General features: G+C 46.0%; 2 protein-coding genes across 5 annotated transcripts in view; one reads left to right on the plus strand and one right to left on the minus strand.

The window, feature by feature from the left end:
• Positions 1 to 9,012, minus strand: MRPS18B (mitochondrial ribosomal protein S18B). Of its 2 annotated transcripts, none has more exons than XM_070419022.1 (7): positions 8,911 to 9,012; positions 7,476 to 7,575; positions 7,283 to 7,380; positions 7,087 to 7,155; positions 5,644 to 5,710; positions 1,114 to 1,173; positions 1 to 468 (listed from the first exon to the last, which is right to left on the minus strand). In XM_070419022.1, the coding sequence occupies exons 1-7, from the start codon at positions 8,986 to 8,988 to the stop codon at positions 281 to 283; spliced, it is 660 nt and encodes a 219-aa protein (XP_070275123.1). In that variant the 5' UTR covers positions 8,989 to 9,012; the 3' UTR covers positions 1 to 280. The 2 variants fall into 2 exon arrangements, with proteins under 2 accessions (XP_070275123.1, XP_070275122.1); XM_070419021.1 differs by having other exon boundaries at positions 1 to 573.
• PPP1R10 (protein phosphatase 1 regulatory subunit 10) overlaps positions 8,209 to 21,745 on the plus strand; it is a 25,205-nt gene continuing 11,668 nt past the window's right edge. For 2 of the 3 annotated variants that reach the window (XM_070419005.1, XM_070419007.1), the window contains exons 1-6: positions 9,560 to 9,649; positions 9,870 to 10,388; positions 16,076 to 16,193; positions 16,875 to 16,961; positions 17,082 to 17,217; positions 17,903 to 17,954. In XM_070419005.1, coding sequence (XP_070275106.1) covers positions 16,087 to 16,193; positions 16,875 to 16,961; positions 17,082 to 17,217; positions 17,903 to 17,954 — 382 coding nt within the window. In that variant the 5' untranslated portion in view covers positions 9,560 to 9,649; positions 9,870 to 10,388; positions 16,076 to 16,086. Of the gene's footprint in view, positions 8,233 to 9,559; positions 9,650 to 9,869; positions 10,389 to 16,075; positions 16,194 to 16,874; positions 16,962 to 17,081; positions 17,218 to 17,902; positions 17,955 to 21,745 lie in introns of those variants that run through there. The other variant, XM_070419006.1, reaches the window with a different exon arrangement.

The following is a 21,745-nucleotide window of genomic DNA, read 5'->3' on the forward strand; positions in this document are numbered from 1 at the left end:
CGCAGACAGAAGAGCTTTATTGTGGAAAAGCCAAGCTGGCAGCAACGTAAGGTTGAGCCCACCTAGTTGCACTGCGGGGGGATTAGGGTTTCCCACATGCACTCTGCTGCTCTCCCTCAGCCTCAGATATGTTTATCCTCTTCAACAACCATCATTTCCTTTCACTGAGCCTGGACCTGGCGTGGGCCATAAAACAGACCCAACTCTTCAGGGTGCACCCCAGCATGTAATTCCTAGGCATTATCTCCCAACCCCTCGCACCCTGCCCAGTCCACAGCTCCTACAGAGGATTCTGGGAGCCCGCGTGCTCAGTGGAGGCTTCAGCTCCTGTTGTGAGTGCCACCTCGGGCATTGACTCAGGGGGGGGACCACTTTCTTCCCGGAGATGGCCTTGATACAGTCGACGAAGGCGGGACAGCTCTCTCTCTGGTGGCTGTTTCCAGCTGTACCAAGGGTACCAGGGGTCACCTGAAACCAGAGTGGGAGCTGGTGGAGTAGCATTCACAGCTCCATGCGAGTTACTGAAGTCAAGGTCCCGAGGTTCAACCTGGGGAATGTGGTAACTAAGGAGACCTAGGGGATTTAAAAAAAGAGAAAGTGAGGGAAGGGAGCAAGGTGGGACCGTTCAGATTAAGAGCCAGGAAGGAGAACAACCTAGAGAGGAAGAAGGAAGCAGTCACAGCCACTGGGTACGTTGCACAAAGGCCAGGTGGCCAGGGGCACAGTGGGAGCCAACACACTGCCTGGCTCTCGCCCACCAAGCTGTGTAGCCCTGTGCCAGGACTGTGACGCTGCATCTGCCATAATGGAGGGGCACCTTTTCTAATTTATAGAAAGGAATTATGGAGCCAGGGCCAGAAATTTATACAAAGACCATCTTATGGCATTGGGACTAAAAAAGAGGGAAGAAAAAGGAAAGAGGAGGAACAAGGGGACAAGGACAAGGTAACAGACTCAGGAGAGGGAATAGGGACATCAGTGATGAAAAAGATTTGGAAGAACATGATGGCTACTAACTTCTCAGATAGGTGGGAACATTTATGTCTATTCTCTAGCCCGAAGTCACCTTCTTGGTGTCTAACAAAACTTCTCAGGACCCCTCCTCACACTCACCATGCTCCCTGGCTTTCTGGATGGCCTGCGTCAACTTCTTGTGCTGCTTCATACAGACTCCTGCAGAACAGAAAGGTAACTCTGCTCATCCTATCAGGCACAGTAAGTAAAGAATATATACCACTTCTACGAGGTGAGAGAGGGCTGGCTTTGGAAGACCTGGCTACCCATTCTCCTGACCCCTCCATGGCCTAATTCCCCACCTGCCCAATGGGAAGAAACCCTCCTCTCTCTGAGAGCTGGGATCAACACTCAGGAGTGCCTAGCTACTACAGAGAAGCCATTTAATGGCAAAGGCTGCAACACAGGGAACAGAACACAATTCAAAAGGCAAGTGTGCTTAACTGGGTAGGTCAATCCACAGAGAAAATTCAGTAAAGGAAGAAAGGATTTCAGGTCTAGGGAAGGCAATCTGAGAGAGTAGCAAAAAGTTTCTTCAGTTTTTTACAGTCTGACAGGAGTTTCAAACTACTTTTTAAAACTCCCTGACAGCCGAAACCGGTTTGGCTCAGTGGATGGAGCGTCGGCCTGCGGACTGAGGGGTCCCAGGTTCGATTCTGGCAAGGGCATGTGCCTTGGTTGCGGGCATATCCCCAGTAGGAGATGTGCAGGAGGCAGCTGATCGATGTTTCTCTCTCATCGATGTTTCTAGCTCTCTATCTCTCTCCCTTCCTCTCTGTAAAAAATCAGTAAAATATATTTTTTAAAAAAAACTCCCTGACAAACAGAATTCCACTAATCATGCTACCATCTACAAAATGGTAAGTTCAGATTATTCTTTGCAAAATTATCTTATATTAGCAGGCCCTGGCAAAATGTTTCTGTATATATTTTAGGCATTGTAGGTCCTAGAGCAGCCGTGGGCAAACTACGGCCCGTGGGCCGGATCCTGCCCGTTTGAAATGAATAAAACTAAAAAAAAAAAAAAAAAAAAAGGACCGTACCCTTTTATGTAATGAGGTTTACTTTGAATTTATATTAGTTCACACAAACACTCCATCCATGCTTTTGTTCCGGCCCTCCGGTCCAGTTTAAGAACCCATTGTGGCCCTCGAGTCAAAAAGTTTGCCCACCCCTGTCCTAGAGTCTTTGTCTCAACTACTCAACTTTGCCACTGTAGCCTGGAAGCAGTTATAGATACTGAAAACCAATGGACACTGCAGGAAGTCAGCTTTAGCCATGGCTGTAGTTAGGGAATAGATGTAATCTTTTTTTTTTTTTTTTTTTTAACATATTTTATGGATTTTTTACAGAGAAGAAGGGAGAGAGAGAGGGAGAGTTAGAAACATCAATTCAGCTGCCTCTTGCACACTCCCTACTGGGGATGTGCCCACACCAAGGTACATGCCCTTGACTGGAATCGAACCCAGGACCCTTCAGTCCACAGGCCAACGGTTTATCCACTAAGCCAAACCGGCCAGGGCCTATATGTAATCTTTTTTTTTAAAAATTATATCTTTATTGTTCAGATTATTACAGTTATTCCTTTTTTCCCCCCAATAGCTCCCCTCCACCCGGTTCCCCCCCCACCCTCCGCCCTCACCGCCCCCCACTGTCCTCATCCATAGGTGCACGATTTTTGTCCAGTCTCTTCCCGCATCCCCCACACCCCTTTCCCCCCCCAAGAATAGTCAGTCCACTCCCTTTCTATGGCCCTGATTCTATTATATTCACCAGTTTATTCTGTTCATCAGATTTTTTTATTCACTTGATTTTTAGATTCACTTGTTGATAGATGTGTATTTGTTGTTCATAATTTGTATCTTTACCTTTTTCTTCTTCCTATTCTTAAAGGGTACCTTTCAGCATTTCATAAAATACTGGTTTGGTGGTGATGAACTCCTTTAGCTTTTCCTTATCTGTGAAGCTCTTTATCTGACCTTCAATTCTGAATGATAGCTTTGCTGGATAAAGTAATCTTGGTTGTAGGTTCTTGGCATTCATCACTTTGAATATTTCTTGCCACTCCCTTCTGGCCTGCAAAGTTTCTGTTGAGAAATCAGCTGACAGTCGTATGGGTATTCCCTTGTAGGTAATTGATTCTCTTTCTCTTGCTGCTTTTAAGATTCTCTCTTTGTCTTTTGCTCTTGGCATTTTAATTATGATGTGTCTTGGTGTGGTCATCTTTGGATTCCTTTTGTTTGGGGTTCTCTGCGCTTCCTGGACTTGTAAGTCCATTTCTTTCACCAGGAAGGGGAAGTTTTCTGTCATTATTTCTTCAAATAGGTTTTCAATATCTTGTTCTCTCTCTTCTTCTGGCACCCCTATAATTCGGATGTTGGTACGCTTGAAGCTGTCCCAGAGGCTCCTTACACTATCTTCGTATTTTTGGATTCTTTTTTCTTTTTTCTTTTTCGGTTGGGTGTTTTTTCCTTCTTCGTATTTCAAATCTTTGACTTGATTCTTGCGATCCTCTAGTCTGCTGTTGGAATTCTGCATAATATCCTTTATTTCAGTCAGTGTATGCTTAATTTCTAGTTGGTGCTTTTTCATAACCTGGAGGGTCTCACTAGATTTCTTGAGGGTCTCACTACATTTATCAGCCGTCTCACCAGACTTTTTGAGGGGCTTACTAAATTTATCGGCGATTTCTAGAAAGTTCTTGAAAAACCTTATAAGTGTGGTTTTGAACTCTATATCCAGTAGTTCGCTTTCCTCCATTTCTGTCACTTGTGTCCTGTTTCTTTGTCTCCGCATTTTTTATGCTTCCCTGTGTTGATAAAGTGGCTTTCTGTGCTAGGTGTCCTATAGGGCCCAGTGACTCAGCCTCCCCAATTACCTGAGGTGGACACTCTTGGTGCACCCCCTTGTGGGTTTTGTGTACAGTCTTGTTGTAGTTAAGCCTTGATTGTTGTAGGTAACACTGGGAGGAATTGACCTCCAGGCCAATTGGCTGAGAATCAGCTGTGTCTGCAGTGGGAGAACTTCTGTGCTAGAGACACCCCTCCAGGGCAAGACTTGCTGCAGTGGGGCTTTGGTGCTCACTGAGTCTGCCCCCTGAGTGTGTCCTTTATGTATCCGAGTAGCTGCAATCTGGATGGTCCCACTCTGACCACCGGGCACACTGGCTCCTGCATCTCTAAGGAGGTGCTAATCTAGCCTCTGCCTGAGGCAACCCAGCAGGAGCTCAGCTGTCAAGCAATGCGAGTTGCCTAGGGGCCTTGGGCCAGCTGCAGCTGGTTAGGTAATTTTCAGATTGCAAAGGGCCAGGCCTTTCATATGCAAAAGCCAGCACACAGCTTGGGCGGAGCGGGGTGGGGGTTCCAGGAGATCAACAGGGCAGAGCAAGCAACTATAGCTGGCCTCAGAGGCTCCACTTCTCAGTGTCCTGGCAATCGCTGCAAGCACCTCCAAGAGAAAGCTGCCCTCGAGTTCCGACCGATGCCAGACAGGAGTCTAGGTCCCCAGAGACTCGCCCGGAACTGGAGCTCAGAGCTTGAGACTCCCTCCTGATTGAAAAAGATAACCGTGTCCTCAGCCGCCAGCCCTCTCTGCGTGCGCCTTCGTACCTCTGTACTTTACTTCCGCACCACAGCTCCTCTGAGTCTCGGTATGCTTTTCTCTTTCCTACTAGCTGTAGAATTTCCACTCAGCCAGCCTTCCTGTGGTTCTGGATGATGTCCATTCCGTCTTTTAGTTGTATTCTTGAATTGGTTGTGCTAAGCAGCAATCTCCGGTGTTTACCTATGCCGCCATCTTGGTTTTCTAGATGTAATCTTGAATTATTAAGTTTACAATTCCAAACTTGGGAAATCTAATTGAATTGTCAACAGTATAAAAGAACTTACAGGATGGTAAATTTATAGGAAAGCTTTTTTTTAAAATATATTTTTATTGATTTCAGAGAGGGAGAAGGAGAGAGAGATAGAAACATCAATGATGAGAGAGAATCATGGATTGCTGCCTCCCGCATGCCCCACACTGGGGATCAAGCCTGCAACCTAGGCATGTGCCCTTGACCAGAATCGAACCTGGGACCTTTCAGTCCGCAGGTCAACGCTCTATCCACTGAGTGAAGCCAGCTAGGGCAAGAGCTTTCTGTAGAAGTGAAGAGCCCTGCCCCTGCCAGTGTGGCTGGTTGCTGGTTTGATTCCTGGTTAAGGTATATGCCCAGGTTTCGGGCTCAATTCCCAGGATTGGGCATGTGAGAGGCAGCTGATTGATGTTTCACTCTCCTGTGAATATTTCTCTTTCTCCCACTTTCTAAAAAAAAACAAAAAACAAAACCCCCCCCCCCCCACTACCACACACACACACACACACACACACACAAAAAGCCCTAAAGAAAGAAAATCACCACCACTTACGTTTCAAGATCTACCTTTAGAAGGTTTGCTTACAATGACACTAGCCTGCATCTTTTGTCCACATGTAACTGTTCTTAGCATGTGAGTATCCCCAGTAAGCCAGGATTTCCAAAAGTTCGATCGCACTTTTTATGCCATGGTAGGAGCTACATACCTGTTGTCTGACTGAATAAAGTGCTCCCAGGAAAAGCTATTCTGGTGGGGACAAGGAAGAAGGGCTCACCTGTGTATGGCGCATGGAAGATGATGCCTGTGTGGGCACAGACAAACTGCTCCAGGAGCTTCACGTTCTGGGGGAAAGTGGTGGAGAAAGGAGTGGGGGGAGAGCAGGACCTTGAGAGACTGGCAGTGCACAATCCCTACACACCACACAGATGACCTGAACCCCTCATTGCCTCTCCAGATGCTGCCCTCCTCCATGTCCCAGTTTTAGTCCCATCAGTTTACTGGACACATTCATGAAAACTCCAGCAAACAGTTCCCCTTTCCTGGTCTTTCACCCACTTCACATGCACACCCTACACTTTGTCACTGAGACTCATAGAGAATGCTCCTCGCCGGGGGTTAGGCTCTGAAATCAACCCTCATGCAAAAAACTGGGGACAGTTGGCATTCTCTGAAATCACCCAGAAAAATAGTATATGTTGTACTGTGCATGTATGAATGACTCCAATCAATTTTAAAGTTAATGATATAGAATGACTCTCAGCTAGCAAGTTAATCAAAGGAAATGAGACCCAAGGAAAATGCAGGTACATGTGGAGTTGGAATGGCAGGTAGAATCATCCACACCATTAAATTTGTAACTTTTCTCTCTCCCTTGTTATGTGATTATAAACTGTATAAAATTGGTTACAATACCTTTTTATTAATCAACTAGAGGCCCGATGCACAAAATTCGTGCAAGAGTAAGCCTTCCTTCCCCTGGCTGCCGGCACCGGCTTCCCTCTGGCACCAGGGACCCCGGCTTCCCTCACAGCCCCAGCTTTGTCTGGAAGGTCATCCGGTCTAATTAGCATATTATGTTTTTATTATTCTAGATTGTACACAGTTGAAATTGAGAAGTTACCTATTGGACTCCTCTATAACTTGTGTCAGACGGGGGCTGAGAACAGTCACTTGCCCTCATCCACTGACACACAAATGCCCTCCGACTTCTGTAGTAACCAGCCACTCAGCTTCTGATCTACTACTTCACTGCAAGCTCAGAAGAGCACGTTCCCATGACCAGTTTTATAAGGTTTTAATTCTTTAAGGAGCAAGTCCTGTCCTCCTCATAACGAAGGCTTTTCCAAAAAGTGCCTTATGTACCTGCCCTCCAGCTGCAAGTCTCAGGCTGCCACCAACCATCAACATAACAAGGAAATAAAACCTCAGGAAAAAACAGTCCAATCTACTTGCTAATAATTGTGATGGATAAAACGAATTTTGGGGCATTGTTCTCCCATTAGAAGTGAGCACTTTTCTTGCCTGCCAATTTAGACTGTCAATTTCATAGGGATAAAGCTTTTTACTATAGTCCATAGTGGAGGGCAAATGACTAGAGGGAAGATATTTGTATAGTTCCAGGAAACCAGTGCAAAATGGAGTGTAGGGGTGCCAGGCAATCTCTTTAGCAACATATAAAGGCTCCAAATCCTCATCCTGGAAAAAAGATTCTCCTTACCCTAAAGTCGATGTGCAACTTGTGATCCCGACAGATAGGGCAGGGATTCCCAGCAACTTTATCTTTACGCTGTAGAGAGAAGAAATTGGGAGGTGACGATGTTCCAAGCCCTGCCAGAAGAAATGCCGCTGCCACTGTCTCTGTGGTCTCCACCCCCACTTCCCAGCCCATCCATGTGCCACTCTCAGAAACTCACAATACAGGTCTTTCGAGTCTTCTGTGGGGGTACTCCACCTTTGTGGTTGCGTCGGTAGTCAGCCCAGACGGGGCGAGAACCGTAGCGGGTCTGGTATTCTGAATTGAAAGACCACAAATGTTAGGGTGAAGGAAGTGTCTCTGTCCATTTATTTCACACCCCACAGGACCCTCCCTTCCCCACTTAGAGTTACCTTCTGAGTCCAGGTATTTCCAGGGCTCATTCTCATAAGGGGAAATGGGCAAAGAATCTTCCTCAAGGGGGACTTCAGTGCTAAGAGTTTGGAGGGGAACCTATAAAAGAGGGACAACAAAAAAATGAACTCAAAGCAGAAACCCGATTGTTTTGCTCCCAACACTTCAGGGAGAAGGGGCACGCACATCCATTGTGTTAATGGAATATAGCATTGTATGTATACACACACACACACACACACACACGGAAGGTAGCATATTTGTTGGGGTTAAACTGACATTATCAACAACCACTCTCCCAATCTCCAACTGGGTCCTGAAAGATGCTAATATTAGAGGATAACAAGTACAGGTGACTGAGAGGCCATCTTATTGGGGAGGGCAACTTAAAAACCTGGCACATATCAGGTATTCATGCTTTTGGGGTTGAATTGAGTCTAGTGGATGGAAAGGACGAAGAAAGGAAAAGTGGGGGTGTCTATCTCCTTGGAAGCAAGATGTATGGCAGGGAAGGGATGGGAGGGCAGGTGCGTCTCCAGCTCAGTCCAGTCCGGGATCACTGCGTTTTCCAGCTTTACAGAAGCTGAAGGTCAACATTCCACAGGCAAGAGCAAACTTGAGTCCTAACGCCAGCTGTAAAGCTACCAGGCCTGTCATTAGCTCCGCAGTGACCCTGTGGCCACTCTTCAGTCCCCCTGGGAGTGGCAGCTGGGCAAGCCTTCCAACCCCACCGGCCCACCAAGGACCGTCAGAACGGTGAGTCCATGAGGCTGGAGGGAACCCTCGGTCCAAAGGACTGCGTTAACCCTTCACGAAGGCTCTGATCACCAGCTGATCTAGTGAGATGGGGGGCTGAGAAACCGTCACCAGGTGGAGGTGACACATCCTGGGAGACAGCAGGGCTGGGCAAGTCGGTGCGGGGACCCCAGGGCATCAGATTAGACACCGTCTGTAGCTGAGTTGGCTGTGCGTGCTGGGGTCGGAGGGGGCATTCCTTATCTAGTTGCTTAGCCAAGATGCCCATTTGGGAAGAGGATGGGATCTAAACCTGGCTCTTTGCCTTGGCCGGATGGCTCAATGGGTTGGAGCGTCCTCCATACACCAAAGGTTACGGATTGGCTTCTCCGTCAGGGCACATACCTAGGTTGCCAGTTCGACCCCTGGTCGGGGGCGCGCACGGGAGGCAACTGATCGATGTTTCTCTCTGTCCCTTCCTTTAAAAAAGTCAATAAACTTACCCTCCGGTGAGGGTTTTCTAAAAATGCCCGGAGATTTACGGAGGAGCAAGGGAGAGTGGTGGAGGCAAAGTATTGCCTAGACAGCGGAGGCATAAGCACTAGGGGAAGTCTCCGCTCCCGGGTCCCCAGAAGTGGAGCGACGACCTAGAAGGCATAACTAAAAAGTGGTTGTACAAAATGTGCTCCAAGGAGTTACCTGAACTCCGTAGGCACTCCTGAAGGACGAAAGCTTAGGAAGGCGCCTCAGCAGTTTATTCACCACGGAGGCCGCCATCTTGACCCACGCCCAAACCAGGAATGGCCGGCAAAGCTACTGCGCATGCTCCCGGAAACTGGATAGGGCGGGGGCAAAGACCCGCCGCAGTGTGGCCGGCAGCCACGCACTTGCGTCAGGACGGAAGCGAGAAGGGGGCGGGTCATGGAGAGACGCTAATTTCAACTGCGTCACAGTGGAATTCGGCCTCAAAACTGAGTTTTTGATGAACCAGTCACGACGATTCTTGGGTCTCATACTTAGAGCTAGCCTTTTAAGCAATTTTGAAGGCGATTTTGGCCGAGGTTCCCACAGTACGCATGCGCCTGCCCAGTTCCGCCAACCGAGGATTAGAAATGTTTTCGGGGGCGGAAGTGGTGAAGGCAGAGGAAAGGGAGGTGCTAGTCTCTCCGGTTATGCGCACGCGCGTCCCACCTCCTCAGGAGGAGGCGGGAAAATGTGCCGAGAGTGACGGGAAGTGGGTAGTGGGCTGAGCGAAGGTGAAGGAAGGATAGCCAATCAGCTAGCGCGTTGTCTTTCGGGTTACCCAATGAATTTACGCCTCGCGCACAATGTCTCGCGACAAGGGAAACGCACTAACACATTTGGGCGCATTGGGTGGTGTCCGGGTATAAAAGGCTCCGCCCGCGCGGACAGCCGCCATTCTGGGGTTCGTTTAGAGGTAAGTTCTTGTGTGTTGTCGGTTGGGGGGTTAAGATTTTACTGAGAGCGTTGGCCTGGGAAACGGATTTGGCATGCGTTTACTTACGAGCTTCGGCTTATATAAAGTTCCGGACTGGACACGGAGGTGTTTGAGACCGGGAAAGCGGTCGTCTGGGGTGTGTTTAAAAAGCAGCCCGTACTGATTACCTCTTCCTCCCCTTGTGTTCTTTCTATCCCAGGTTTGACTTTTCACGGAGAAAGACAGGCCGGCCACCAGGAAAAAAGAAACGAGCCGCGTCCACATCTAAGCCCTTGAGAGGATCCTGAGCGGGGGGAAAGGGGAACCGCAGCCACCAGCCCAACCACTGTGTCTTCTGCCCTCTCCCACCTCTGCCCACCCACCAGCCCACGCTGCTTGGGACTTGAAATCTGTGGCCGAAGGACCGTCACCACATAACTGCAAAAATAATCCACCACCCTCCCTCCCCAAACCCACCCAAGTCCACTTATCCAGCGTTTATTTTTTTTTTAATCAACTCAGAACTTTTTTTTATGACCCCCCCCCTCCCTAAATGGAGTTGGGTGGGGGGGGGCGTGAATGCTGAGTTGGCCTCTGTTTTTTTTTAAAGACTTTTTGATCCAATGAGGCCCCCCAAATAGAGTTTTGGGTTCTGGTTGGTGGTTTTATTTTTTTTCTCCAAAATTTTAACCCCCTTCCCCCTGAGCCCGAGGTGCTGACGTCGCAAAAAAATTGGATAGTAAGTGTCGAATTTTGAAAAACGAGCCTTGCAACAAGAAATCAACGTTTCCCTTGGTGAAACCAAAAATAATGAGAGGAAGAAATGAGACCATAGAACAAAATAGAGAACTGGAGGAAGGACCGAGCCGGTCCGTCTCCACTAAGAGGGGCCTTGGGCTCCAAGTCTCGTTCTCTGCCACCTGCGCTCCCTGCCCTGCAGGCGGGAGGCCAGCGAGGATTTGACGGTTAACCCTTCGCAATCCAGCCATTGCCAGACTGCCCGCGCCAAGTGCGCTGTACGGAGGGTGCCCTCCCTCGGCAGCAGTCTCCAAAGGGTTAATGAGCTCACATACAAAAATGGGGGATCTTGTGCTCCGGAGGCCCACTTCTTTGTGTGTGAGACGAGCAGGGCGCCTTTCAATTTGCCAGATTAATAAGCAATCTGTACATAAAGATTGCAGGGTAAGGAGATGGGCACAAGTCCTAGCTGGCTGTGACTTAGATTGTTGAATCCTCTCAATTTAATGTAATGTGCTTGGGGTATATTTGTGGTTAAAGTAGGTGGCAATCTAGAAATAAAGATTGCAAGACACTTAATTCAGGACAAAATATAATCTTAGTGCCAGTACATACAAGATGATAGTTTAAATGTTTTGTAATTGTTGGAGATTGCATAAGTTATTTAAAAGCAAAAGGTTAACATTTTAACGATACTTTTTGATGGGACTAGAGGGTGGGGAGGTTGGGAAATGTGGAATTCAGGAGTATAATTTTTAAAGCCATTTAGTGCACTTGAATGCTAGCTTTCTAGATTTGTGTCGTTAAAGGATTTCTTTCCTTCCCTGCTTCAATATGGCGACTTTCCTTGTCCTTTTGTCTTCCAAGCAGTGTTGCAGGTTGTGTCTCCCATTTTGTCCTCAACCCTGTCTGTTGAGGGTCCAAGTCCCCCCTCCTTTTGTTCGGAGGGTGGGGGTGGTCGATGGTAGGTTGAACCTCAAATGCAAGTTAGTTCTTCCCCGCATAAAATTGTTAATATTTTAATTGCTTTTACTTTCACAACGCTCTTATTCAAAATAGGTCAAAGACTTCAGGATGGGGGACTGGGATAGGATTATTATTGTTTTTTTACCCCCCTTCCCCCCGAAAGTGTTTTTTCCTGTGACCAGCGGCGGCGCGGGGCCTGTTGAGGCTCCGTGACAAGATGGCGCCCTGCCTCCTGCTCCTGCTGCTGCTCCTGCTCCTCCCGCCCGCCGGCCGCGCCCGGAAACGCCGGGGAGGGGCGTCCTGGGCGCTGATGCAATCGGCTCCCCCGCCCCGGAGCCCCTCCCCCGAGCCTGTGCCTTCTGCACTCCAGGGCGCGGAGCCAGGAGCAGACCTTTTCCTTTCTTTAGAATATTGTCTGTTAAAGCCTTTATTTTAAAAGGAAAGGAAGCTCACAGGAGTTAGGTCTTCAAGCTGCTCGTGTCCTCGGGCAGCTCTAGTTTCTTTAACTGACAGCCTGATGCTTTTCACCTTTTACTCATCACAACTGCTTGGAAGTACCCCACCTGAGTTGCCAGGGGTAGAAGAGTTAGACTGGGAGCCTTGGGGGATCCTGGAGACAGGCTAGGGCTTGTGCAAGTAGCAGGCAGATGGGGCCGAAGGACAGCAATGCCACTGCTGCGCAGGCCCCGTCCTTGGGCTCCTGCGTCGGGTCGCTTTGTATAATGAGCATCTGGGGGAGTGGGTATTGCAGGCATTTCTTCTCCATCACTCATGCCCCTCCGCCTGGGGCTGCACTGTCCAGCGCTGTATCAGGTTCTCCAGTTGCTTAGCTCCTGTACGTTGGTACTGGGATGAGAAGTGAATCTTAGGAAAGGAGGCGGCAGTTGTAAACTCAAGGCAGGGGGATTCAAGCTACGGTTTCTGGTAAGCAAAACCTTTCTGGTATTACATTTCACAGCCTCATTTCTTTTATTCCCAAGAGCCACCTTCTTTTAAAATTTCTTTCCTTACTTTGTAAAAGAAATTCCTTAAAATGGGAGAATAATGTCTTCGTTTTCAACTCATGCAGTGCTATAGCAGTTGGTGCATATTGAAAAACCATGCCCTGAGGTTGGTAGTTGGTGTCCTGTTCCTTCTACTTTTTCAAAGTCAAATCTTTATCAGTCTCTCCATATACTTTTACTTTTTTAAAGTCCTACATTGAATCATGGTTCTAGGCAGAATTGGAAAGTCGTTTTGTACAACTGCCATGGTGACTTGGGTGAGACTTCAGGGCTAATTTTCTACTGGGTGTGAATTCTCAAATTATTAAACTTCTGGAATGGATGGGAGGGATGTGTCTTCCACATGTCTATTGACCACAAGTTTTTTTATCTTTTAAGCAGTTTGCCATATGCCTCTGCAGCATACCTTCCTTGGGAGCTGAACATTTGCCACTGGGGTTCCTCATCTCTAGTGAGCAGGAGATGAATAAAATCTTCATTAACATGGGAGATGGGAAACAAAGCCTTCTAGGGAGCCACATCCTTCCAGAGAACCTGATCCTTGTAGATTGTGGCCAGAGTTCTATTCTGGAATCCTTTCCTGTGGGGATGGGGTAGGGTGGTGATTTTATAAATAAGCTTTTGGTGAGCTCATGTACCCAGGTTTTCAAAATGACTGAGGTACAGGGGCTTACTACTTAGGAAAAAAGTACAACCTTGGGAATCACCAGAGACATCATTCAGTCCACTGCTGAGTCATGCTGTAATGCCTCAAACACCAAAGAAGGGAAGGGGAGTGTAAGGGATTAAGTACAAAGTATTTTCATTTCTAAAAATGCTCAAGCCTCTAATAAGGGAAAGGCCTTCCTCCTTTGCTAGAAAGAGTATTGTGGTTGTTTTAAAAAGGACTTGGATAGAATTTTTGTCCTGAACCAATCAAGTTCTGTTTTATTGGTGATGGGAATGGAATAACAGCCAAGCTAAACATTTTTCACCCTATGTAATGAAATAACCCTCAAATATACCTCATTTTGGAGGCAGGAATTGGTGTCACTTCTGGACTTTTAAACTATCTCTGGTAAGAACAGTAGACCTCTCCCCAGTGCCTGTATGCGTGTGGAGGTCTCTGCCCGCAGCGTCCTCCATAAGAAAAGCCCAGCAGAGGACCAGGTGGAGACAGGCCAGGGCGTGCTTCCCCGCCATTTTTTGTACTGCCTTCACGGAAATTAAAGTATATCATGTGCTGGCTTACTTTTGGTTCCAGAAAACTTACTCAAGCTTCCATTGCAGTCTCCATATGACTAGGTAATGTGATGACCTTGGTCACGGCTCCTCCCTTGGTCAGCTCATTGCCTTTTCTACTGGAGGCCTGTGCCAAGAATGTAGGTTCTTTATTCCTTTCCACTTGAATATCTTGGACTTCTTTTAAAATGTACTGAATTCAAAAGAGGGAAATTAGGTTGTCAGACACAGGGTCCTTAATATTAAATGAGTAAAAGCTAATCTTCCTGTAGGAAAGTTATGAGAAAACTCATCTTTTAATCACAAGATTGGTGCTTGTGATACAAAATTTAGTTTTGTTTTATTGTATTTCCAAAATATAATAGAGGAAAATAATGGAAAAGTGAATATTTAACATTTTTATTGCTTTGTCTTCTAGCTTCTCTTGACTATTCTTGCTTTTTATGAATGGGAATGGGAAAATTCCTGGGTCCCATTCCGAACAGAAGGCACTGGACAGAATTTAGCGCTGTACTAATTGATCTCTTGTCTCCCGCCCTCTTACATGAAGGATCATTTTAGCTCCGGTGATAACTTTTTTATAGTTTCTGAAGGAAGTAGGGTAGCAGGCCTATTGGCTTAACTGATAGTTGAATATGTAAAGGGGAGTTCTCCATGGTGAGGTATATTCAACTCTGGGTTTGACTCAAATAAGGGGGTCGGCTATATTCAGGGAGGACTGGTTTTAAGTGATGTTAGTTTAATTGAAGGCTTTTTGTCAAATTGTATTTATGTTGTTGCTGATAATATGTTATTTAGAATTGTTCATTGCTTTTTCGGTCTCCAGTAGATGGGAAATCTGTTTTCTATTTCCCTTTATTGTATCTATATATCTTTATAGTGTATACAGCACATAGTATATTACTACATGGGAAAAATTCCTTTATCCCTGTGTTTGTCTCTCTAAGAACCACCACAGTTCAGTGGAGTTGGCCTGAGCACTTCAGTCTTACCTGGTGTGCTACGTCAGTGTTTTTTCCCTCTGACTTCAGGTCCTGCTGTCCTTGTAGAGTCCCAGGGAGGCAGTCACAGCACAGTTAACCCAGATTTGCTCCCCTCAGCATTTCTTACCTCCCTCCTCTCTTCAGCCCACAGTTTATGATCTCAGGAACCAGCCTCCTCTCCTCCCTGCTTCTGCCTTTTACCTAGGTGGTTAGGACCTCTGCAGTTCGAAATGTACGGGCCTTTTTGTTGGAAGGACTTCAAGGTTAAGATTGTTGTGTGTTTTTTGTCTGAGAACTAATTTGCATTATAAGAAAACTTCTCTTTCTGCACAAAATATAGTTGCTTTGTAGAACCTTGATTTTCCCACACTGCTGCAGGGAGCTGGTCTGTTAGCTGCACTAGAAGCAGTGTGCATGAGGGGGGCTGCCCCTTGCTGTCTTCCCACCCAGTGTGTTAACTTCATTTCCCAAATGCAGATATTACTGAGGTAGCTTTCTTTTTTGGTTCTCAGACGTGTTTCAAGGCTTTGGGGATAAAAATACCAATCAGAACCATATTGATTCTCAACTTCCTCTCTGGAACTTGGTTTCTAGCCTAGAAATTGCTTCACAATTCTCTGTCCCATATCAGCAGTTTAACTCCTTTTCTAATCTGGTCTAAACTAGCTACTTAAAATTTAATGGCATTTTCCCAGTTTCTACCTTTATTCTTTCAGGCCTTTCTTAGAGATCTTGAATAATGATATGATTTTGAGGTGGTTGGGAATAGGGGGTCAGATTTGCATCTTTGTGTTTGAAACCACAAACCTTGCTCTTTGAACCAATAAAAACCTGTGCAGTGTTTGGTTAATGAGAGACAGTCTATTTAAAGCTTAGGAGGACCTGCTTGATTTCCTTTGCATCCATTTGTCTCCATTTCTGGGAGCTACCCACACCTCCCCTGAGGAAAGGTTCTGTTTTCAAGTTTTGTTTCTCCTCTGTCACCTATCACTTTAGCTGAGATTGTCGACTGGTGCAGCACATATTCTGCCACTTGTGGGCTAAGATAAAAAGGAATCGATTACTTTTAGCACATTTAGCCCGACACCCAAGATTGGCCCAGTTCTTACCAAGTCACAGTATTGTTTTGTTTTCAAACCAGATTTACCAGCAATGAAGGAGAGACAGGACTTAATAAGCAAAAATACCTCAGAATTGAGCCTTTTGTTAGAGGAATGTGTCAGCTCTATACTATCTAATGGAGTTCAGCTGTCCTAGGAAGGCTGTACCTGGGAGGGGAGAGAAGGGTGTCTTCCCTTTAGTCATAGTCGTGCTTAACTTGCCAGGGCTGTTTGCTCAGTGCTGGCAATGGTCTCTGTTGATTTTTCTTAAAAATGGTGAGTGTAGTTGAACATAAATTGAATAATTCATCACTATGTTTTATCAAATGTGTAAATGGGATTTATTAGAGGGCATACTGGCACTGTCCTTGCCGCCCATTTATTCTGTTGGTTTGTTTTGTCCTCTCATCCTAGAAACTTCGATCATGGGTTCGGGTCCCATAGACCCCAAAGAGCTTCTCAAGGGCCTGGATAGCTTCCTTAACCGAGATGGGGAAGTCAAGAGTGCGGATGGGATTTCCAAGATCTTCAGGTGAGTCTGTCCTTTTCAAAGTTGTTGCGGGTGGAGGATATTGTGTGTTGTAATTAAGGCAGACAGGCCGAGGTGTTCCTGGAGAGGAAAGGGAAAGTCAGTGGGATAGGATTGAAATCCAGTAATTTTAGAATAAGTGATAGGAAAAGGTGAGCCCTTGGTTCCTGGCTATAATGGATGAGATATTTGGATATCCACCGTCACAAGGGAGTCACCCTTTGGAAGGAAGGAAGCAGGGAGCCAGGTGATGGAATTCTTGGTTCTGTTTTGGGTTGATCAGGTTTCACATCCCCAAACTGTCATTTCCTTCAGGGATCCTTAAGTTTCCCAGGGGGAGCAAATGGCTAAGCCCGTCCTGAATAGGCCACTAGAGGCTGGTTGTTGAGGGTTGGGACGCTTTACCTGCGAGCAGAATCAGATGTGGCCTGTGTGATAGGGGAGCAGCGATGCTCACCCCCCCAGATCAGAGACTCGGTGTCTCCCAAGTTCTCTTCCATCCTCCCGTGGGTTTCATTTCACTCCGGATCCATCCCATCCTCCTAGAGGCCATGTGATCTTCCCACTGTAGCAGAGTCCCAAGTGATTCGGGATGTGCAGGTGCACTCACAGGCTAGAGGCTCTGCTGTGGGAAGAAGGGGCGCTCTGTGGCTGCTCCGTTCCTAACCTGCCCCTTTCCTACAGCCTGATGAAGGAGGCACGGAAGATGGTGAGTCGGTGCACTTACTTGAACATTCTCCTGCAGACCCAGTCATCAGAAATACTGGTCAAGTAAGTGGGGATCTGGGTGACTGCAATGGGGTTCCTGGGTTGGTGGGGAACAAGGAGTGTGGGATGTTATCCTTCCAAAATCCTGGAAGGGCATCACATTCTCCTCCTTCCTGCCTACAGGTTTATTGATGTTGGTGGCTACAAGCTTCTTAACAATTGGTTGACATATTCAAAGACGACCAACAACATTCCCCTGTTGCAACAAATTCTGTTGACCTTGCAGCACCTACCACTCACCGTGGACCATCTCAAGCAGGTACCTTCCGTCTTCCCTACCTCGGTGCCTCTTCTTTGGTTGAGCCTGACAGATGAGAAACTTACACTGACTCTGAGGAGGCTGTGTATCTTGGACCTGTGAGGTAGAATGGTAGGAAAAATAGGAAATTGGAATCAGAAGACTTGGTTCAGTTTATCTCCTTCAAATGGTGTGTGTCCTTGGGGCACTCCATATTTCTGAGCCTCAGTCTTTTTCATCTATAAAATGGGAATAATTGTATCTACCTAACTGGATTGTTCTAAGAATATAACTGCCCACAGAGGTGTGTTTTTTTTTTGTTGTTGTTGTTAATCCTCGCCCGAGGATATTTTTCCATTTATTTTTAGGGAGAGTGGAAGACAGAGAAATAGCAATGTGAGAGAAACACATGAATTGGTTGCCTCCTGCACGCATCTGACTGGGGTCCGGGCCAGGGAAGAGCCTGCAACCAAGGTACGTGCCCTTGATCAGGATCGAACCCAGGACCCTTTTGTTCCGCAGGCTGACGCTCTATCCACTGAGCCAAACCGGCTAGGGCCCCACAAAGGTTTTTATATAAGACTATGCCCACATAGTCACTGTTAAGGGACTATGAAAAGATTGTGAGTGATTTTGGGGGCTTGTTAACTCTGAGTGGCCTAACTGTCCTGGCATTTATCTTTCTGCTGTTCCCCGTCTCTCATAGAACAACACAGCCAAACTGGTGAAGCAACTGAGCAAGTCAAGTGAGGATGAAGGTAGGGGCCAGGACTTCCTCCATTACTTACATTCAATTCCCTGTCTGTCCCCATCCTTGGACTGTACCTTCCTTCCTTACTCTTTGTACTTCCTCTTGCTTTTCTCTTCCTTTTGAAAATTTAGTTCCTCTAACCCAGTGGTTCTCAACCTTCCTAATGCTGCGACCCTTTAATACAGTTCCTCATGTTGTGGTGACCCGCAACCATAAAATTATTTTCGTTGCTACTTCATAACTGTAATTTTGCTACTGTTATGAATCGTCATGTAAATATCTGATATGCAGGATGTATTTAGGTGACCCCTGTGAAAGGGTCGTTTGAACCCCAAAGGGGTCGAGACCCACAGGTTGGGAACTGCTGCTCTAACTGGGCCCCTGTCCCCTGTCTACTGGTCTCAATTTCGAATGGAATTTGTTAATTTCTCTACTATTGAGGGTAAGATAAGGTACCATGTTTTAACCAGAAGCTGATTCTTTTTTTTTAAATCTTTATTTTATTTTAGAGATAGAGAAATATTGTTCTGTTGTTCTACTTATTTTGCATTCATTGGATGCGTCTAGTATGTGCCCTGACTGGGGATAGAACCGGCAACCTTGGTGTACCAGGACGATGTTCTAACCAATTGAGCTAACCAGCCAGGACTATAAGCTGATTCTTAAGAACTCTTGGTGCACCCTGGCCAGATAGTTCAGTTGGTTAGAATGTTAGCCCGATACACCAAGATTGTGGGTTCTATCTCTGGTCAGGCACATACAAGAAGCAACCAATGAATGTGTAAATAAATGGAACAACAGATCAATGTTTTTCTCTCTCTCTAGTCAATAACTAAAATTTTAAAAAATATGGTGCAAAAGTCATACACTTAAAATTCTTTGGGGGAAAAAGTATCATCATTGACTTCTCTTTTTCTATATAATATAATACTGCCATTTGACACCTTCCTGTAGGGCATGGGCAGAATCCCAACTCCTGGAGTATATCATATATTTCATAGCAACAGATTCTTCTCTTCTAAGACAAAGGGTTTTGGAGCTCCTGGCCATGGCCATACAGTTCTGGCTTGAAGATAAAACCTAGTTCCAGAAAATCACAGGCTTTTTTTTTTTTTTTTTTTTTTTAAAAAAGGTGTGTACCCAAGGGTTCCAAGCCCAAAGATTTCACTCACAGCATAAATCAGGAACACAAGACCCTAGTATCCCGCAAATGAGCGGGATTCTAGCAGAGTGGATCCCCTGGTAAGGTTTGCTCTTGGTCTAAAGGGAGCGGTGCGTGAGGCCCTTTCAGAAAGAGGCTTTGGCCCTTTGGTGGAGAGGGAGCATCCAGGCCTGGGCCAGCCTTTCTGAAATTCCTTTAGTTACAGAAGAAAACGCTGGGAACACGTTCTAAGATAAAGGATTTATTAGGCTAAGTGAAATAAGCCAGTCAGAGAAAGACAAATATCACATGAACAAAATAAACTGATGAATAAAGTAGGTCCAAAGGCATGGACGCATGGAACAGACTGACAGATCTCAGAGGAAAGGGGAAGGGTGGCGGGAAGAGATTAAATTAACCAAAGAACTTACATGCTTACTAGAGGCCCGGTGCACAAATTCGTGCATGGGTGGGATCTGATAGGGCCAGGCCAGCCGGGGAGAGGGACCGGCCTGAGGGGGGGCTGCAGGCAGTTGGCCAGCTGGCCCCACCCCCTGGTCGAACTCCCGGTCAAGGGGACAATTTGCATATTAGCCTTTTATTATATAAGAGGATATGTACAATTCAGGCAGCTCAGGGACACAGATAATAGTGTGTTGAAGGCTGGGGGTGGGGCAGGGTCTGGGTAGAAATTGCCCTGACGGAAATCGAACCATGACCTCCTGGTTCTTAAGTCAATGATCAACTATGGAGCCACGCCAGCTGAGCTCTCCTCTTTTATTTATTTATTTATTTTTTTATCTTTCTTTTAGCTCTCCTCTTTTAAAAATAAGTTTTTATTGACTAGAGAGAGAGAGGAAGGGAGAGAGTGATAAACATTGATCAGTTGTTTATTGCACACCCCCTACTGGGGTTCTAGCCCATAGCACAGGCATGTGCTCTGACCCATAATCAAGCCAGTGACCTTTTTTTTTTTTTTAATAAATCTTTTTTTTTTTTTTTTGGAATTTTTATCTTTATTTTTTTTTAATTAAATCTTTATTGTTCAGATTACATTTGTTCCTCTTTTTTTCCCCCCCCATAACTCCCCTCCTCCCAGTTCCCGCCCCACCCTCCGCCCTCACTCCCCCCCCACTGTCCTCATCCATAGGTGCACGATTTTTGTCCAGTCTCTTCCCGCATCCCCCACACCCCTTTCCCCCCCAAGAATAGTCAGTCCATTCCCTTTCTATGTCCCTGATTCATTATAATCACCAGTTTGTTCTGTACATCAGATTATTTATTCACTTGATTCTTAGATTCACTTGTTGATAGATGCATGTTTGTTGTTCACAATTTGTATCTTTACCTTTTTCTTCTTCTTCCTCTTCTTTTTTTTTTTTTTTTTTTAAATATATTTTATTGATTTTTTACAGAGAGGAAGGGAGAGAGATAGAGAGTCAGAAACATCGATGAGAGAGAAACATCGATCAGCTGCCTCCTGCACATCTCCTACTGGGGATGTGCCCGCAACCCAGGTACATGCCCTTGACCGGAATCGAACCCGGGACCTTTCAGTCCGCAGGCTGACGCTCCATCCACTGAGCCAAACCGGTTTCCGCTTCTTCCTCTTCTTAAAGGATACCTTTCAGCATTTCGTATAATACTGGTTTGGTGGTGATGAACTCCTTTAGCTTTTCCTTATCTGTGAAGCTCTTTATCTGACCTTCAGTTCTGAATGATAGCTTTGCTGGATAAAGTAATCTTGGTTGTAGGTTCTTGGTATTCATCACTTTGAATATTTCTTGCCATTCCCTACTGGCCTGCAAAGTTTCTGTTGAGAAATCAGCTGACAGTCATATGGGTATTCCCTTGTAGGTAATTGAGTCTCTTTCTCTTGCTGCTTTTAAGATTCTCTCTTTGTCTTTTGCTCTTGGCATTTTAATTATGATGTGTCTTGGTGTGGTCCTCTTTGGATTCCTTTTGTTTGGGGTTCTCTGCGCTTTCTGGACTTGTAAGTCTATTTCTTTCACCAAGTGGGGGAAGTTTTCTGCCATTATTTCTTCAAATAGGTTTTCAATATCTTGTTCTCTCTCTTCTTCTGGCACCCCTATAATTCGGATGTTGGTACGCTTGAAGCTGTCCCAGAGGCTCCTTACACTATCTTCACACTTTCGGATTCTTTTTTCATTTTGCTTTTCCGGTTCGATGTTTTTTGTTTCTTCGCATTTCAAATCTTTGGCTTGATTCTTGCGCTCCTCTGGTCTGCTATTGGGTGTCTGTATAAAAGTCTTTATTTCAGTCCGTGTAAGCTTAATTTCTAGTTGGTTCTTTATCACAGCATCGAGGGTCTCATTAGATTTCGTGAGGATCTCATCAAGTTTATTGGCAGCTTCTAGCACATTATTGCAAGCCCTCAAAATTGCGTTTTTTAGCTCTATATCCTCCATTTCTGTCATGTTTTTTTGTCTCCACATTTTTTATGCTTTCTTGGTGCACCCCTTTGTGGTCTTTGTGCGCAGTCTTGTTGTAGTTAATACTAGAGGGATTTGACCACCAGGCCGCCTGGCTGTGAGAATCAGCTGTGTCTGACCTGGGAAAACTTCTGTCCTCTGGAGAGGTGCTAATCTAGCCTTTGCCTGAGGCTATCCGGCAAATGGCTCTGTGCAGGGCTTGGG

Source organism: Myotis yumanensis, unplaced genomic scaffold (genome assembly GCF_028538775.1).
Source record: "Myotis yumanensis isolate MYYU_CA2020_CCGP unplaced genomic scaffold, mMyoYum1.0.hap1 SCAF_6, whole genome shotgun sequence".
In the NCBI taxonomy this organism is placed as follows: Eukaryota; Metazoa; Chordata; class Mammalia; order Chiroptera; family Vespertilionidae; genus Myotis; species Myotis yumanensis.

Coding starts and splice junctions, on each gene's coding strand:
- MRPS18B (XM_070419021.1), bottom strand. CDS start 8,988: ATGGCGGCCTCCGTGGTGAATAAACTGCTGAGGCGCCTTCCTAAGCTT. Junction 5,711..7,086: donor AGTTGCACATCGACTTTAGG/GTAAGGAGAATC, acceptor ACTTTCCCCCAG/AACGTGAAGCTCCTGGAGCA. Junction 1,174..5,643: donor CTTCCATGCGCCATACACAG/GTGAGCCCTTCT, acceptor TCTGTTCTGCAG/GAGTCTGTATGAAGCAGCAC.